This window comes from Melozone crissalis, unplaced genomic scaffold, assembly GCF_028551555.1.
Source record: "Melozone crissalis strain CALT ecotype California unplaced genomic scaffold, PUWL_Pcris_2 ptg000242l_1, whole genome shotgun sequence".
Classification (NCBI taxonomy): Eukaryota; Metazoa; Chordata; class Aves; order Passeriformes; family Passerellidae; genus Melozone; species Melozone crissalis.
This window is the reverse complement of record NW_026536001.1, coordinates 152,428-171,785: the sequence shown is the minus strand read 5'-3', so window position 1 is coordinate 171,785 and position 19,358 is coordinate 152,428. Positions and strand designations below refer to the sequence as shown.

The 19,358-nt window shown below is 48.7% G+C and overlaps 1 protein-coding gene across 1 annotated transcript in view; it reads right to left on the bottom strand.

The window, feature by feature from the left end:
- Window positions 1–2,110: 2,110 nt before the first annotated feature.
- Window positions 2,111–19,358, bottom strand: part of ANKRD52 (ankyrin repeat domain 52) — a 59,010-nt gene continuing 41,762 nt past the window's right edge. The window contains 8 exon segments of the mRNA XM_054294333.1: window positions 2,111–2,304; window positions 2,413–2,565; window positions 3,646–3,737; window positions 5,660–5,742; window positions 8,225–8,307; window positions 11,391–11,536; window positions 12,521–12,604; window positions 15,412–15,499. Of these exon segments, the coding sequence (XP_054150308.1) occupies window positions 2,207–2,304; window positions 2,413–2,565; window positions 3,646–3,737; window positions 5,660–5,742; window positions 8,225–8,307; window positions 11,391–11,536; window positions 12,521–12,604; window positions 15,412–15,499 (827 nt within the window). The 3' untranslated portion in view covers window positions 2,111–2,206.

Here is a 19,358-nt window from a genome sequence, read left to right as displayed (position 1 = left end):
AAAGTTGTGAAAAAGGACTCGAAGTGCGTTTGTTTCTTTGGGAAAGGTGGAAATGTTGAATTGGAATTTTTTTTTAAATGGTTTTATTGGTTTTTTTAAAGTAAATTTTTGTTTTTCCATAAATAATTCGATTTTTTTTTAACCAAGCCACCAACACGGAAATGGTCACATAAATCAAAAGGGGAAAAATTGATTTTTAAGAGGTGAGAAATTGGTAAAAAGAGAGGGAAAAACACCCAAAAAAATCCCCAAAAATTCAAAAATCAACAGAATCCCTAAAGTGCCTGGTGGGGGGAGGAGGCTCCAGCGGGGCACCCATTGAATTTTCCCTAAAATTCCCAAAAATTCCCAAAAATTCCCTAAAATTCCCTCAAATTCAGCTGCCAGAGGGATTTTAGTGTGCCAGGTACAGCAGATTTGGGATTTTTCAAGTGTTGTTTTTTGGGGGTTGAGGCGAGGGGAGATTTTCCCACCCTAAATCCCCAAAATCCCCAAAAATTCCCCCAAAATTCCCCCAAAAATTCCCCCAAAATTCCCAAAAAATCCCCAAAAAATTCCCCCAAAATTCCCAAAAAATTCCCCCAAAATTCCCAAAAAATTCCCCAAAAATTCCCCAAATTTCTGGCCAAGAGTTCGGGGTTGTTTTGTGTGATCTCAAGGGGTGGAAATGGGAGGAAAATCCTGGAGGGAGCGAAATGAAAAGGAAAATGAAAATGAAAATTTGTTCCATTGGGAAGGGGAGGAAAAATTTGGGAAGGAAATAAAAAAATTTGGGAAAGAAATAAAAAATTTGGGAAGGAAATATAAAATTTAGGAAGGAAACGGAAAGATCAGGAAGGAAACATTGGGAAGGGAATAAAAAAATTTGGGGATGAAACAAAAAAATTTTGGGGAAGGAAATGTCAGGAATGGAACAAAAAATATTGGGAATTAAACAAATTTAATTAAATTAATTAAAAAATTTTAATTGAATTAATTAAACAAATTTAATTGAATTAATTCAACAAATTTTAATTCCTGGGAATGAAACACCAGGAATGAAACATTGGGAAGGAAACAAAAAATTTGGGAAGGAAATGTTGGGAATGGAACAAAAATATTGGGAAGGAAAGAAAAATATTGGGAATTAAACAATTTTAATTGAATTGAATTAATTCAATAAATTTTAATTCCTGGGAATGAAACACCAGGAATGAAAGGTTAATTAATGAAACAAAAATTGGGAAGGAACACTGGAATGAATATAGATAAGAACAAATTTGGGAAGGAAACATGAAAAATTAAGGGAATTAAACAGTAACACCGGGAATTAAACAAAAATAAAAGGGAATTAAACAGTAACAGAGGGAATTAAACAAAATAAAGGGAATAACAGTAACACAGGGAAGGAAACAAAATGTTGGGAATGAAACAAAAACTTTGGGAAGGAAACAAAAACTGCGGGAGTGAAACAAAGATGCCAGGAGGGAAACAAAAACCTGGCAGGAAATGGCTGCCACCAACCCTGACGGGAAAAATTCAACAGAAGCTGATTTGTGCCAACCTAAATCCTGCCCTTTCCGTGCCAGGGGTGTGCCAGGCCAAATCCTGCCAGCCCAAATCCTGCCCTTTCCGTGCCAGGGGTGTGCCAGGCCAAACCCTGCCAGCCCAAATCCTGCCCCTCCAACCCCTGCCAGACAAAGAAGGTTGGGAGGGCATGGGAGATGTGCCAGCCCAAATTCTGCCCCTTCCAGCTCCTACCCAGTCAGAGAGGGCACAGGGAATGGGACTGGGGATGTGCCAGCCCAAATTCTGCCAGACAGGGAGGTTTGGGAGGGTACCAGGAACGTGCCAGCCCAAATCCTGCCCCTTCCATGCCAGGGAGGTTTGGGAGGGTACCAGGAACGTGCCAGCCCAAATCCTGCCCCTTCCATGCCAGGGAGGTTTGGGAGGGTACCAGGAACGTGCCAGCACAAATCCTGCCCCTTCCACCTCCTGCCACCCAGGCTGGGCACAGGGATCGAGCCTGGCATCACTCTGACCCCACTGGAACCACACAAACGCCGAACTCTCGGCCTCACCCTCACCCTCACCCTCACCCCCACCCACCCCACGCTGGGCCCGCCCGGTCTTGTTCTCCTTTAAAGTGCCCTATATTTATAGAATTTCTAAATAAATAGAATAAAGATATCGGGTCACCCGTGGTCGGGGGAGGAGGAGGAGGAGGTCACTCCGAGTAGCAGCCGTCCAGGCCGATGGCGCTGTGGCGTTCCTTGGAGTAGGGGCAGGAGGAGCCGTTCGGGAGGGCCCCGCACGCCGGCACCGGCACCGGGAGGGCCCCGCGGGCCGGCACCGGGAGGGCCCCGCACGCCGGTACCGGGAGGGCCCCGCACGCCGGCACCGGCACCGGGAGGGCCCCGCAGGCCGCCGCCGCCGCCTTGGCCGCGATGCCGCAGTTCGTGAGGAGGCTGAGGCTGAAGGAGCCGAGCGCGTCCTTGGGCGGGAAAGGCTTCATGGTGGAGAGGATCAGTGCCAGGCAGTCGGCAACGTCCTTGTTGGGGGCGCACGCCAGGGCTGGGGTGTGACCTGAGGGACACACGGAGGTGTGAGGGGTGAGCTGTGGGATTCTGGGGGTGTGGGGTTGTGGGGCTGTGGGGTCACAGGATGAGGTGTGGGGCTCTGGGGTGTGACCTGAGGGAACCAGGCAGCCATGAGGGGTGAGCGGTGAGGGAGCCGTGAGGGGTGAGCGGTGAGGGAGCCATGAGGGGTGAGCGGTGTGAGGGGGTGGGGTGTGGGGTTCTGGGGGTGTGGGGTCATGGAATGGGGTGTAGGATTGGGGGATTGTGGGCGTGTGGGGTTGGGGGGTTGTGGGGTGTGAGGTTCTGAAAGGCTGCATGGTGGAGAGGATCAGTGCCAGGCAGTCGGCAACGTCCTTGTTGGGGGCACATGCCAGGGCTGGGGTGTGACCTGAGGGACACACGGAGCCGTGAGGGGTGTGAGGGTGTGGGATGGGGTGTGGGGTTCTGGGACTGTGGGGCTGTGGGGTCACAGGATGAGGTGGGGGGGTTCTGGGGTGTGACCTGAGGGGGGACACAGGCAGCCATGAGGGGTGAGCGGTGAGGGAGCCGTGAGGGGTGAGCAGTGTGAGGGAGTGGGGGTGTGGGGCTCTGGGGGTGTGGGGTCATGGAATGGGGTGTAGGATTGGGGGATTGTGGGGGCTGTGGGGTTCTGAAAGGTTTCATGGTGGAGAGGATCAGTGCCAGGCAGTCGGCAACGTCCTTGTTGGGGGCGCACGCCAGGGCTGGGGTGTGACCTGAGGGAACCAGGCAGCCATGAGGGGTGAGCGGTGAGGGGGGGTGAGGGAGTCGTGAGGGGTGAGCGGTGTGCGGGTGAGGTGTGGGGCTCTGGGGGTGTGGGTTTGTGGAGATGTGGGGTCACAGGATGAGGTGTGGGGTTGTGGGATGGCGTGTGAGTTTCTGAGGGTGTGGGGTTCTGGGGTATGGGATGGGGAGAGGGAGGATGTTCTGGGGGGCTGTGGCTGAGCACTCCCCGGGCTCTGGGCGCTCCCCAGGGTGGCTGCAGCCCCACAGGAGCCCCGGGGCACACACACTCTCACACTCACACTCACACACTCATACTCACACTCACACTCACACTCACCCTCACCTTCTTCATCCACAGCCAGCACGGTGGCCCCGCGGCTGAGCAGGGCCTGCACCACCGAGGCCAGGCCGTTCCGCGCCGCGATGTGCAGCGGCCTGGGGAGGGGGGAAAATATCATTACAGCCCCTAAATCCCACCCTAAAATCCACCCGAAATCCCACCCCAAAATCCTACCCTGAAATCCCACCCCAAAACTTCACCACAAAACTCTACCACAAAATCCTGCCCCAAAGCCTCACCCCAAAACCCCACAGAACACCCCGTGCCAAAATCTTTGAGTGGTTTCAAGGGTGGGCTTGTGGCTTGCCTGTTCACACTTCCCAGTGTTCCCCCATTCCCACATTCCCAGTTCCCCCATTCCCATTTCTTCCCAGTCCCCTATTTCCCCCCCATTCCCAGCTTCCCCATTCCCAGTCCCCTCAGTTCCCTCATTCCCAGTCCCCCCAGTTTCCCCATTCCCAGCTTCCCCATTCCCAGTCCCCCCATTTTCCCCCTCATTCCCAGTCCCCCCAGTTTGCCGTTTGCCCACTTTGCCCAGTTTCCCCAATCCCAGTCCCCCCAATTTCCTCATTCCCAGTCCCCCCAGTTTCCCCATTCCCAGTCCCCCCAGTTTGCCCAGTTTGCCCAGTTTCCCCAATCCCAGTCCCCCCAATTTCCTCATTCCCAGTCCCCCCAGTTTCCCCATTCCCAGTCCCCCCAGTTTGCCCAGTTTGCCCAGTTTCCCCATTCCCAGTCCCCCCAGTTTCCCCATTCCCAGTCCCCCCAGTTTGCCCAGTCTGCCCATTCCCAGTCCCCCCAGTTTCCTCATTCCCAGTCCCCCCAGTTTGCCCAGTTTGCCCAGTTTCCCCATTCCCAGTCCCCCCAGTTTCCCTATTCCCAGTCCCCCCAGTTTTCCCAGTTTGCCCATTCCCAGTTTGCCCAGTTTGCCCAGTTTGCCCAGTTTCCCCATTCCCAGTCCCCCCAGTTTGCCCAGTTTGCCCATTCCCGGTTTGCCCATTCCCAGTTTGCCCAGTTTGCCCAGTTTGCCCATTCCCAGTTTGCCCAGTTTCCCCATTCCCAGTCCCCCCAGTTTCCCTATTCCCAGTTTGCCCAGTTTGCCCAGTTTGCCCATTCCCAGTCCCCCCAGTTTCCCCATTCCCAGTCCCCCCAGTTTGCCCAGTTTGCCCATTCCCAGTCCCCCCAGTTTGCCCATTCCCAGTCCCCCCCAGTTTGCCCATTCCCAGTCCCCCCAGTTTGCCCAGTTTGCCCATTCCCAGTCCCCCCAGTTTCCTCATTCCCAGTCCCCCCAGTTTGCCCATTCCCAGTTTGCCCAGTTTGCCCATTCCCAGTCCCCCCAGTTTGCCCAGTTTGCCCATTCCCAGTCCCCCCAGTTTGCCCATTCCCAGTCCCCCCAGTTTCCTCATTCCCAGTCCCCCCAGTTTGCCCAGTTTGCCCAGTTTGCCCATTCCCAGTTTGCCCATTCCCAGTCCCCCCAGTTTGCCCAGTTTGCCCATTCCCAGTCCCCCCAGTTTCCCTATTCCCAGTCCCCCCAGTTTTCCCAGTTTGCCCATTCCCGGTTTGCCCATTCCCAGTCCCCCCAGTTTGCCCAGTTTGCCCATTCCCAGTCCCCCCAGTTTGCCCAGTTTGCCCATTCCCGGTTTGCCCATTCCCAGTCCCCCCAGTTTGCCCAGTTTGCCCATTCCCGGTTTGCCCAGTTTGCCCAGTTTGCCCATTCCCGGTTTGCCCATTCCCAGTCCCCCCAGTTTCCCTATTCCCAGTCCCCCCAGTTTGCCCAGTTTGCCCATTCCCGGTTTGCCCATTCCCAGTTTGCCCATTCCCAGTTTGCCCAGTTTGCCCAGTTTGCCCATTCCCAGTTTGCCCATTCCCAGTTTGCCCAGTTTGCCCATTCCCAGTCCCCCCAGTTTCCCTATTCCCAGTCCCCCCAGTTTGCCCAGTTTGCCCATTCCCGGTTTGCCCATTCCCAGTTTGCCCATTCCCAGTTTGCCCAGTTTGCCCGGTTTCCCAGCTGTGCACTCACATCTGCAGAGCACTGTTACTTGCATTGATAAGGCCAAGGTCTTGGGTTTCCCCCAGGATCAACAAGGCACACTTTTCATGGCCCTGGGGACACACGGGGACATTCAGGGCAGGAGAACCCTCCCCTGAACTGTCCTGCTCCCCCAGGTCACCCTGGCACCTGCTGGCCTTCACCTTCCCCTCCTTGGTGGGGACAGAGTGACCACGAGCCTCTGGGTGCCACCATGGCTTGGGAGTGACCACCGCGGGTTGGACAAAGTGACCACCATGGGTTGGGAGTGACCACCATGGGTTGGACAAAGTGACCACCATGGGTTGGGAGTGACCACCATGGGTTGGACAAAGTGACCACAAACCTCTGGTTGCCACCGTGGCTTGGACGAAGTGACCACCACGGGTTGGACAAGGTGACCACAAGGCTCTGGTTGCCACCATGGCTTGGGAGTGACCACCATGGCTTCGACAATGTGACCACCATGGAATGGACAAAGTGACCACCATGGCTTGGGCAAAGTGACCACCATGGCTTGGGAGTGACCACCATGGCTTGGACAAAGTGACCACCACGGGTTGGACAAAGTGACCACAAACCTCTGGTTGCCACCATGGGTTGGACAAAATGACCACAAGGCTCTGATTGCCATCATGGCCGGGGAGTGACCACCACAGGTTGGACAAAGTGACCACAAGGCCCTGGTTGCCACCATGGCTTGGACAAAGTGACCACCATGGGTCGGACAAAGTCCATCATGGCTTGGTTGAAGTGACCACCATGGCTTGGACAAAGTGACCACCATGGGTCGGACAAAGTCCACCATGGCCTGGACAAAGTGACTATGAGGCTCTGGTTGCCACCATGGAATGGACAAAGTGACCACAAGCCTTTGGTTGCCACCATGGCTTGGACCAAGTGACCACCATGGAATGGACAAAGTGACCACCATGGGATGGACAAGGTGACCACAAGGCTCTGGTTGCCACCGTGGCTTGGGAGTGACCACCATGGGTTGGACAAAGTGACCACCATGGGTTGGACAAAGTGACCACCACGCGCTGGACAAAGTGAACACCATGGCTTGGACAAAGTGACCACCATGGGTTGGACAAGGTGACCACAAGGCTCTGGTTGCCACCATGGCTTGAGAGTGACCACCATGGCTTCGACAATGTGACCACCATGGAATGGACAAAGTGACCACCACGGGTTGGACAAAGTGACCACAAGGCTTTGGCTGCCACCATGGGTTGGACAAAGTGACCACCATGGGTCGGACAAAGTCCATCATGGCTTGGACGAAGTGACCACCATGGCCTGGACAAAGTGACTGTGAGGCTCTGGTTGTCACCACGGAATGGACAAAGTGACCACCACGGGTTGGACAAAGTGATCACAAGGCTCTGGTTGCCACCATGGCTTGAATGAAGTGACCACCATGGTTTGGGAGTGACCACCATGGAATGGGAGTGACCACCATGGCTTGAACCAAGTGACCACCATGGGTTGGACCAAGTGACCACCAGGCTCTGGTTGCCACCATGAACTGGACCAAGTGACCACCAGGCTGTGGGTGCCACCGTGGCTTGGACAAAGTGACCACCACGGGTTGGACAAAGTGACCACAAGGCTGTGGGTGCCACCGTGGCTTGGACAAAGTGACCAACGTGGTTTGGGAGTGACCACCATGGGTTGGGAGTGACCACCATGGAATGGACAAAGTGACCACCATGGCTTGAACCAAGTGACCACAAGGCTCTGGTTTCCACCATGGAATGGACAAAGTGACCACAAGCCTTTGGTTGCCACCATGGCTTGAACCAAGTGACCACCATGGGTTGGACCAAGTGACCACCATGGGTTGGACCAAGTGACCACCAGGCTCTGGGTGCCACCGTGGCTTGGACAAAGTGATCACCAGACTCTGGGTGCCACCATGGGTTGGGAGTGACCACCATGGCTGGGACCAAGTGACCACCAGGCTCTGGGTGCCACCATGGCTTGGACCAAGTGACCACCAGGCTCTGGTTGCCACCATGAACTGGACAAAGTGACCACCATGGCTTGAACCAAGTGACCAGCAGGCTGTGGGTGCCACCATGAACTGGACAAAGTGACCACCAGGCTGTGGGTGCCACCATGGAATGGACAAAGTGACCACCATGGGTTGGGAGTGACCACCATGGGTTGGGAGTGACCACCATGGCTTGGACCAAGTGACCACCAGGCTCTGGGTGCCACCATGGCTTGGACCAAGTGACCACCGTGGCTTGGAAAAAGTGACCACCATGGGTTGGGAGTGACCACCATGGGTTGGGAGTGACCACCATGGAATGGACAAAGTGACCACCATGGCTTGAACCAAGTGACCACCAGGCTGTGGGTGCCACCATAGAATGGACAAAGTGACCACCATGGGTTGGGAGTGACCACCATGGCCTGGACCAAGTGACCAGCAGGCTGTGGGTGCCACCATGAACTGGACCAAGTGACCAGCAGGCTGTGGGTGCCACCACGGCCCAGGAGGACAGCCAGGTGCCCCAGAGGTGCCCCCTGCCCGCCCATGCCCACCTTGCTGCAGGCCAGGTGAAGAGCTGTGTTCTTGTTGACGTCCAGCACAGCAATGTTCGCTTTCGCCTGGAACAGCAGGAACTCTGCAGGGAGGAGGAGGAGGAGGAGGAGGAGGAGAACTGGTGAGGAAGAGGCAGAAAATGTCCCCAGGGGCTGCCAGGAGAGGGGACAGCTCTGGGAGAGCAGCACCCTGATGCCTCAGCTATTTATAATTTTTTAAAAAATATTTTACGTATTTTATATATTGATTTTTCAGATTTTGTGTTGCTTTAGGCTGTAGTTGTGACATTCATGGTGTGGTGTCTCAGGTTTTTATGTAGATATATTTTATATATTTTATGTTTAAAATATATATTATATATTATTTTATATATATTATATAAAAATATTTTCTATATATAATATATTATATATTTTTCATATATTATATTTATTTTTTCAGATTTTGTGCTGCTTTAGGCTGTAGTTGTGACATTGATGGTGTGGTGCCCCAGGTTTTTATGTAGATATATTTTATATATTTTATGTTTAAAATATATATTATATATTATTTTATATATTATATTTATATATATGATATATAAAATATTTTCTATATATAATATATATTTTTCATAAATTATATTTATTTTTTCAGATTTTGTGCTGCTTTAGGCTGTAGTTGCGACATTCATGGTGTGGTGCCTCAGGTTTTTATATAGATATATTTTATATATTTTATGTTTAAAATATATATTATATATTATTTTATATATTATATTTATATATATGATATATAAAATATTTTATATATATAATATATATTTTTCATAAATTATATTTATTTTTTCAGATTTTGTGCTGCTTTAGGCTGTAGTTGTGACATTGATGGTGTGGTGCCCCAGGTTTTTATATAGATATATTTTATATATTTTATGTTTAAAATATATATTATATATTATTTTATATATTATATTTATATATATGATATATAAAATATTTTATATATATAATATATATTTTTCATATATTATATTTATTTTTTCAGATTTTGTGCTGCTTTAGGCTGTAGTTGTGACATTCATGGTGTGGTGTCTCAGGTTTTTATATAGATATATTTTATATATTTTATGTTTAAAATATATATTATATATTATTTTATATATTATATTTATACATATTATATATAAAATATTTTTTATATATAATATATGATATATTTTTCATATATTATATTTATTTTTTCAGATTTTGTGCTGCTTTAGGCTGTAGTTGTGACATTCACGGTGTGGTGTCTCAGGTTTTTATGTAGATATATTTTATATATTTTATGTTTAAAATATATATTATATATTATTTTATATATATTATATAAAAATATTTTCTATATATAATATATTATATATTTTTCATATATTATATTTATTTTTTCAGATTTTGTGCTGCTTTAGGCTGTAGTTGTGACATTCACGGTGTGGTGCCCCAGGTTTTTATGTAGATATATTTTATATATTTTATGTTTAAAATATATATTATATATTATTTTATATATTATATTTATATATATTATATAAAAATATTTTCTATATATAATATATTATATATTTTTCATATATTATATTTATTTTTTCAGATTTTGTGCTGCTTTAGGCTGTAGTTGTGACATTCATGGTGTGGTGTCTCAGGTTTTTATATAGATATATTTTATATATTTATATATATTATATAATATATATAAATTCTGTGATACCACCCTCAGTACCCACCCAGTGCCGCCGTGTGCCCGTTCTGCGATGCCACCCTCGGTACCCACCCAGTGCTGCCGTGTGCCCGTTCTCCAATGCCCGTCTCTGTACCCACCCAGTGCCGCCGTGTGCCCGCTCTGTACCCACCCAGTGCCACCCTTGGTACCCACCCGGTGCCGCCGTGTGCCCGCTCTCTACCCACCCAGTGCTGCCGTGTGCCCGTGCTCCGATGCCACCCTCGGTACCCACCCAGTGCTGCCGCGTGCCCGTTCTGTACCCACCCAGTGCTACCATTGGTACCCACCCAGTGCCACCCTCAGTACCCACCCAGTGCTGCCGCGTGCCCGTTCTGTACCCACCCAGTGCTACCATTGGTACCCACCCAGTGCCACCCTCAGTACCCACCCAGTGCTGCCCTGTGCCCGTGCTCCGATGCCACCATCAATACCCACCCAGTGCCGCCACGTGCCCGTGCTCCGATGCCCCTCTCTGTACCCACCCAGTGCCGCCGCGTGCCCGTGCTCCGATGCCACCATCAATACCCACCCAGTGCCGCCGCGTGCCCGTGCTCCGATGCCACCCTCGGTACCCACCCAGTGCCGCCGCGTGCCCATGCTCCGATGCCACCATCAATACCCACCCAGTGCCGCCGCGTGCCCGTGCTCCGATGCCCCTCTCTGTACCCACCCAGTGCCGCCGCGTGCCCGTGCTCCGATGCCACCATCAATACCCACCCAGTGCCGCCGCGTGCCCGTGCTCCGATGCCACCCTCGGTACCCCCCCAGTGCCGCCGCGTGCCCGTGCTCCGATGCCACCCTCGGTACCCACCCAGTGCCGCCGTGTGCCTGTTCTGAGATGCCACCCTCGGTACCCACCCAGTGCCGCCGCGTGCCCGTGCTCCGATGCCACCCTCGGTACCCACCCAGTGCCGCCGTGTGCCCGCTCTGTACCCACCCAGTGCCACCGTGTGCCTGTTCTGAGATGCCACCCTCGGTACCCACCCAGTGCCACCGTGTGCCCGCTCTGTACCCACCCAGTGCCACCGTGTGCCTGTTCTGAGATGCCACCCTCGGTACCCACCCAGTGCCGCCGTGTGCCCGTTCTGTACCCACCCAGTGCCGCCGCGTGCCCGTGCTCCGATGCCCCTCTCTGTACCCACCCAGTGCCGCCGCGTGCCCGTGCTCCGATGCCACCCTCGGTACCCCCCCAGTGCCGCCGCGTGCCCGTGCTCCGATGCCACCATCAATACCCACCCAGTGCCGCCGCGTGCCCGTGCTCCGATGCCACCCTCGGTACCCCCCCCAGTGCCGCCGCGTGCCCGTGCTCCGATGCCACCATCAATACCCACCCAGTGCCGCCGCGTGCCCGTGCTCCGATGCCACCCTCGGTACCCCCCCAGTGCCGCCGCGTGCCCGTGCTCCGATGCCACCATCAATACCCACCCAGTGCCGCCGCGTGCCCGTGCTCCGATGCCACCATCAGCGGGGTCCTGCCCATCTTGTCGGCCGGGTCCACCAGGGCCTGGTGGCGCAGCAGCAGCCGCAGCCCCCGCACGTTGTCGGCGAAGGCGGCGGCGTGGAGGGGGGTCCTGGGACACGGCAGCAAGGGGGGATGAAAGATTTACATTTCATTTCTTCATAATATGAAATTTATTTAGTTCCTATTTTCATAATATTAATATTTTTCATTTAATTTAATTTAATTTCATTTCATTTAATATTTTTCATTTTCCATTTTCATATTTTTCATTTTCATAATATTAATATTTTTAGTTAATATTTTAATAATATTCGTAGTTTTGAGTTTGTATTTTCATAATATTCATATTTTTATTTAATAGTTTAAATACTCATTTTTATTTGATATTTTTAATTTTAAAAATACTATAATTATATATAATATATAATATAGTATATATAATATAGTATATATAATATACTATATATAATATAGTATATATAATAAATATAATAATATAATATAATATAATATAATATAATATAATATAATGTAATATAATATAATATAATATAATATAATATATAATATATAATATATAATAAATATAATACAATATATAAATATAATATATATTATATACATGTATAATATAATATAATATAATATAATATAATATAATATATAATTATATATATTTATATATAATATATATATTATACTATCTTATATAATTATATATAATATAATATAATATAAAATATTTAATATAATCTAATCTAATATAATATACAATAATATAATATAATATAATATAATATAATATAATATAATATAATATATATAATATATAATATATAATATATAATAATAATATATAAATATAATATATAATAAATATATAATATACTACACTTAATTTCAAAAATTATATTATAATTTAAAAAATATTTCATAAATTTCACACTTTCTCATTATCAACGATTAATATTAATGAAGCAATTTTGGTAAATTAAAAATATCAGTAAATTAATATTGATAAAGTAAATGTACCACATTAGAATTATTAATAAATGAACGAATTAATAATTAAAATCCATAATTGAACGCTCACCTTCCTTTGGCATCTCTGCTATTGACAATCTTGGCACCCAATGCTTCCAGCAGCATTTCAGCAGTGCCGTCCTGGTTGTTAATTCTGACAGGGGGAGAATAAAATCATTTCAATTATTTTTAGGTAAAATTCCCTTTTCAGCCCATCCCATAAATTCCAAGGCCTGGAATTATTAGAATTATTTTGGGGTAAAATTCCCTTTTCAGCCCATCCCAGAGGCTCCAAGGCCTGGAATTTTTTGAATTAATTTGAGGGTAAAATTCTCTTTTCACCCCACTTCAGCAACCTCAAACCCCAGAATTATTTTGGGGTAAAATTCCCTTTTCACCCCATTTCAGGGGCACCAAACCCCAGAATTATTTTTGCTCTAAAATTCCCCTTTCAGCCCATCCCAGAGGCTCCAAGGCCTGGAATAATTTGAATTATTTTTAGGGAAAATTCCTTTTTCACCCCACTTCAGCAACCTCAAACCCCAGAATAATTTTGGGGTAAAATTCCCTTTTCACCCCATTTCAGGGGCTCCAAACCCCGCATTTATTTTTAATTAAAATTCCCTTTTCAGCCCATCCCAGAGGCTCCAAATCCCAGAATTATTTTGGGGTCAAATTCCCTTTTCAGGCTCCAAATCCCAGAATTATTTTGGGGTAGAATTCCCTTTTCAGGCTCCAAACCCCAGAATTATTTTGGGGTAAAATTCCTTTTTCAGCCCATCCCATAAGTTCCAAGGCCTGGAATAATTGGAATTATTTTTGGGGTAAAACTCTCCCTTCAGCCCATCCCATAGGTTTAAAGGCCTGCAGATATTTGGGATAAAATTCCCTTTTTGGGGGATCCAAGGCCTGGAATTATTGGAATTATTTTTAGATAAAATTCCCCTTTCAGCCCATCCAAGGCCTGGAATTATTTTGGGGTAAAATTCCCTTTTCACCCCAACCCATAAATTCCAAGGCCTGGAATTATTAGAATTATTTTGGGGTAAAATTCCCTTTTCAGCCCATCCCAGAGGCTCCAAGGCCTCGAATTTTTTGGATTATTTTGGGGGTAAAATTCTCTTTTCAACCCATCCCAGGGGCTCCAAATCCCAGAATAATTTTGGGGTAAAATTCTTTTTTCACCCCATTTTAGGGGCTCCAAACCCCAAAATAATTTTGGTCTAAAATTCCCTTTTCACCCCATTTCAGGGGCTCCAAACCCCAGAATTATTTTGGGGCAAAATTCCCTTTTCAGGCTCCAAACCCCTGAATTATTTTGGTCTAAAATTCCCTTTTCAACCCATCCCAGGGGCTCCAAATCCCAGAATTATTTTGGGGTAAAATTCCCCTTTCACCCCATTTCAGGGACTCCAAGGCCTGGAATAATTTGAATTATTTTTAGGTAAAATTCCCCTGTCAGCCCATCCCAGGGACTCCAAATCCCAGAATTATTTTGGGGTAAAATTCCCTTTTCAGGCTCCAAACCCCTGAATTATTTTGGGGTAAAATTCCTTTTTCACCCCGTTTCAGGGGCACCAAACCCCAGAATTATTTTTGCTCTAAAATTCCCTTTTCAGCCCATTCCAGGGACTCCAAGGCCTCGAATTATTGGAATTATTTTTGGGGGTAAAATTCCTTTTTCAACCCAGGGGCTCCAAATCCCAGAATTATTTTGGTCTAAAATTCCCTTTTCAACCCATCCCAGGGGCTCCAAACCCCGCATTTATTTTTAGGTAAAATTCCTTTTACACCCCATTTCAGGGGCTCCAAATCTCAGAATTATTTTGGGGTAAAATTCCCTTTTCACCCCAACCCAGAGGCTTCAATGCCTGGAATAATTTGAATTATTTTTAGGTAAAATTCCCCTGTCAGCCCATCCCAGGGGCTCCAAATCCCAGAATTATTTTGGGGTAGAATTCCCTTTTCACCCCATTTCAGGGACTCCAAGGCCTGGAATAATTTGAATTATTTTTAGGTAAAATTCCCCTTTCAGCCCATCCCAGGGACTCCAAGGCCTGCAATTATTGGAATTATTTTTGGGGTAAAATTCCCTTTGCCAAATTACTTTGGAAGAATTATTTGCAATAATCCAGAATTATTTTGGGGTAGAATTCCCTTTTCAGGTTCCAAATCCCAGAATTATTTTGGGGTAAAATTCCCCTTTCACCCTATTTCAGGGACTCCAAGGCCTGGAATAATTTGAATTATTTTTAGGTAAAATTCCCCCTGTCAGCCCATCCCAGGGGCTCCAAATCCCAGAATTATTTTGGGGTAAAATTCCCTTTTCAGGCTCCAAACCCCTGAATTATTTTGGGGTAAAATTCCTTTTTCACCCCGTTTCAGGGGCACCAAACCCCAGAATAATTTTTGCTCTAAAATTCCCTTTTCAGCCCATTCCAGGGACTCCAAGGCCTCGAATTATTGGAATTATTTTTGGGGTAAAATTCCTTTTTCAACCCAGGGGCTCCAAACCCCAGAATTATTTTGGGGTAGAATTCCCTTTTCAACCCATCCCAGGGGCTCCAAACCTCACATTTATTTTTAGGTAAAATTCCTTTTTCACCCCATTTCAGGGGCTCCAAATCTCAGAATTATTTTGGGGTAAAATTCCCTTTTCACCCCAACCCAGAGGCTTCAATGCCTGGAATAATTTGAATTATTTTTAGGTAAAATTCCCCTTTCAGCCCATCCCAGGGGCTCCAAATCTCAGAATTATTTTGGGGTAGAATTCCCTTTTCACCCCATTTCAGGGACTCCAAGGCCTGGAATAATTTGAATTATTTTTAGGTAAAATTCCCCTTTCAGCCCATCCCAGGGACTCCAAGGCCTGCAATTATTGGAATTATTTTTGGGGTAAAATTCCCTTTGCCAAATTGCTTTGGAAGAATTATTTGCGTTTTATTTTGGGGTGTCACTTACACTGCACAGTGCAATGGAGTAAAGGGGTTTCCTTCCAGGTAAGCGAACGGGTTGTGTTCAAGTAACAATTCAAGACAATCTTCGTGCCCTGGGGAGACACAACAGCAGCTGGAGCAGCTTTTCCCTAAATCCCAAAAATCCCAAAAATCCCAAAAATCCCAAAAATCCTGGAAAATCCCCCCCCCCCCCCCCCAGATCATCCAATCCAAGCTGGGAGTGACCCCAAACCCTGAGTGCCACGTCCAGTCCTGTGGTCACCTCAGGGATGGGGACACCAAACCTGGGCACCTCCATGGCCTGACCACCTTCCATTCCTCCTGATGTCCATCCTGAACTTCTGGAGGAGTTTGGGGCTGTTCCTGACCCTCTCCTGGAGGAGTTTGGGGCTGTTCCTGACCCTCTCCTGGAGGAGTTTGGGGCTGTTCCTGACCCTCTCCTGGAGGAATCTGGGGCTGTTCCTGAGCCTCTCCTGGAGGAGTTTGGGGCTGTTCCTGAGCCTCTCCTGGAGGAGTTTGGGGCTGTTCCTGACCCTCTCCTGGAGGAATCTGGGGCTGTTCCTGAGCCTCTCCTGGAGGAGTTTGGGGCTGTTCCTGAGCCTCTCCTGGAGGAGTTTGGGGCTGTTCCTGACCCTCTCCTGGAGGAATCTGGGGCTGTTCCTGACCCTCTCCTGGAGGAGTTTGGGGCTGTTCCTTCTCCTCCTGCTGCTCATGGCAGCAGATCCTGACCCTGGAGTTTTGGGGTGAAAATTCCCCTCTGAACTTTTTTCTTTCAGGCACTTCCAAAGCCTGACCACCTTTTATTCCTCCTGATGTCCATCCTGAACTTCTCCTGGAGGAGTTTGGGGCTGTTCCTGAGCCTCTCCTGGAGGAATCTGGGGCTGTTCCCTCTCACCCTGGTGTTCCCTGGGAGCAGATCCTGACCCTGCTCTCCCACCAGGGAGTTTTGGGGTGAAAATTCCCTCCTGATCCTGTTCTCCAGGCAGTTCCCCCACCTTTGCCAGGAGGAAATTTCCCTGGTGTCCACCCTGAACCTCTCCCCTGGGAGCAGATCCTGACCCTGGGCTGAAAATTCCCCTTGTGAGTCTCCTGTTCCAGGCAGTTCCAAAGCCTGACCACCTTTTCCATGAGGAAATTCCTTCTCATGTCCATCCTGAACTTCTCCTGGAGGAATTTGGGGCCATTTCCTCTTGTCCTGGTGCTCCCTGGGAGCAGATTTTGATCCCACCTGGCTCCACTCTCCCATCAGGGAGTTTTGGGGTGAAAATTCCCCTCTGAACCTCCTTTCCTCCAGGCAGCTCCAAAGCCTGACCACCTTTTATTCCACCTGATGTCCATCCTGAACTTCTCCTGGAGGAGTTTGGGGCTGTTCCTGAGCCTCTCCTGGAGGAGTTTGGGGCTGTTCCTGACCCTCTCCTGGAGGAGTTTGGGGCTGTTCCTGACCCTCTCCTGGAGGAGTTTGGGGCTGTTCCTGAGCCTCTCCTGGAGGAGTTCGGGGCTGTTCCTGAGCCTCTCCTGGAGGAGTTCGGGGCTGTTCCTGAACTTCTCCTGGAGGAATCTGGGGCTGTTCCTGACCCTCTCCTGGAGGAGTTTGGGGCTGTTCCTGACCCTCTCCTGGAGGAGTTCGGGGCTGTTCCTGACCCTCTCCTGGAGGAATCTGGGGCTGTTCCCTCTCACCCTGGTGTTCCCTGGGAGCAGATCCTGACCCTGGGCTGAAAATTCCCCTCGTGAGTCTCCTGTTCCAGGCAGTTCCAAAGCCTGACCATCTTTTATTCCTCCTGGTGTCCACCCTGAACTTCTCCTGGAGGAATTTGGGGCTGTTCCTTCTCCACTTGGCGTTCCTGGGAGCAGATCCTGACCCTGCTCTCCCATCAGGGACTTGTGGGGTGAAAATTCCCCCCTGAACTTCTTTCCTCCAGGCAGCTCCAAAGCCTGACCACCTTTTCCATGAGGAAATTCCTTCTCATGTCCATCCTGAACTACTCCTGGAGGAGTTTGGGGCCATTTCCTCTTGTCCTGGTGTCCCCTGGGAGCAGATTTTGATCCCACCTGGCTCCACTCTCCCATCAGGGAGTTTTGGGGTGAAAATTCCCCTCTGAACTTCTTTCTTTCAGGCACTTCCAAAGCCTGACCACCTTTCATTCCTCCTGATGTCCATCCTGAACTTCTCCTGGAGGAATTCGGGGCTGTTCCTTCTCCACTTGGCGTTCCTGGGAGCAGATCCCGACCCTGCTCTCCCACCAGGGAGTTCTGGGGTGAAAATTCCCCCCTGATCCTCCTTCCCTCCAGGCTGAGCCCCTTCCCAGCTCCCTCAGAGCTTCTCCAGAACCTTCTCCTGCTGCTCCAGCCCCTCAATGTCTCTGTGGCCAGGAGGGCTCCCAACTGGAGGGGCCCCAGCAGTGCCAGCACAGGGGGACAGACTCAAAAAACCCTTCCCAAATCTTCTTGCCTTCAAACCCTGCGGGATCCCAATGCCAGGGGCTGGGACGGCTCTGGGAATACCCAAAAAGCTCCAAGGGACCCAAATTCCTCCCCATCGCTTCCCGAGCTGAGCCAAGGGAGAACCATTTGGATTCTGGAGTGCATCACGGTCTCACCACTGTGGGAGGCCCAGTGCATGGGCGAGGAGCCGCTGTAGTCCATCACCAACCCAATCTCAACCAAAAAAATTCAGAAAAACCCCCCCCAAAAGACCCCAAAAAAACCCAAAAGAGGAGAAGGACCAGTTGGATTTCGGAGTAGATCAGGCTCTCACCACTGTAGGAGGCCCAGTGCATGGGCGGGTAGCTGCTGTAGTCCACCATGGACCCCAAAATCCCCCCAAAAACCCCACAAAACTCAAAAAAACCCCCCAAAACCCCAAATGAGCAAGAGGACAATGTGGATTTTTGAGTGGATGAGGCTCTCACCACTGTAGGAGGCTCAGTGCATGGGCGAGCAGCCGCTGTAGTCCACGGACCAAAAATGAAACCCCAAACCCCAAAAAACTGCAGAAAAACTCCAGAAAAATCCCAGAAAAACCCCCAAAACCCCCAAAAACCCCTAAAAGTAGAAGAGAACCATTTGTGTTTTGGAATAAATCAGGTTCTCACCACTGTAGGAGGCCCAGTGCATGGGCGAGCAGCCGCTGTAGTCCACAGACCCAAAAACACCCCGAAAAAACTCAAAAAACTCCAGAAAAACCCCAAAACTCTACAAAACCAGGAAGACCATTTGTGTTTTGGAGTAAATCAGGTTCTCACCACTGTAGGAGGCCCAGTGCATGGGTGAGGAACAGCTGCAGTCCATAGACCCAAAAAAACAAAAAAAAAACTCAGAAAAAACTCAAAAAAACCCAGAAAAACTCCAGAAAAAAAAACCCCAAAAGCCTCAAAATCCTAAAGAAGAGGAGGACCAGCTGGATTTTGGAGTAGATCAGGTTCTCACCACTGTAGGAGGCTCAGTGCATGGGCGAGGAACCGCTGTAGTCCACGAACGAAAAATGAAACCCCAAAAACCAAAAAAAACGCAGAAAAACTCAGGAAAAATCCCAAAAAAACCCCCAAAAACCCCCCAAAACCCCAAAAGAAGAGGAGAACCATTTGGGTTTTGGAGTGGCTCATGGTCTCACCACTGTGGGAGGCCCAGTGCATGGGTGAGGAACCGCTGTAGTCCACGCACCCAAAAACACCCCGAAAAAACTCAAAAAACTCCAGAAAAACCCCAAAACTCTACAAAACCAGGAAGACCATTTGTGTTTTGGAGTAAATCAGGTTCTCACCACTGTGGGAGGCCCAGTGCATGGGTGAGGAACCGCTGTAGTCCACGCACCCAAAAAACCCCCCAAAACCCAGAAAAACCTAAAAAAACCCCCCAAAACCCCAGAAAAACTCCAGAAAAAAACCAAAAAAACCCCAAAACCCATAATGAGGTGAAGACCATTCGGGTTTTGCAGTAGATCAGGGTCTCACC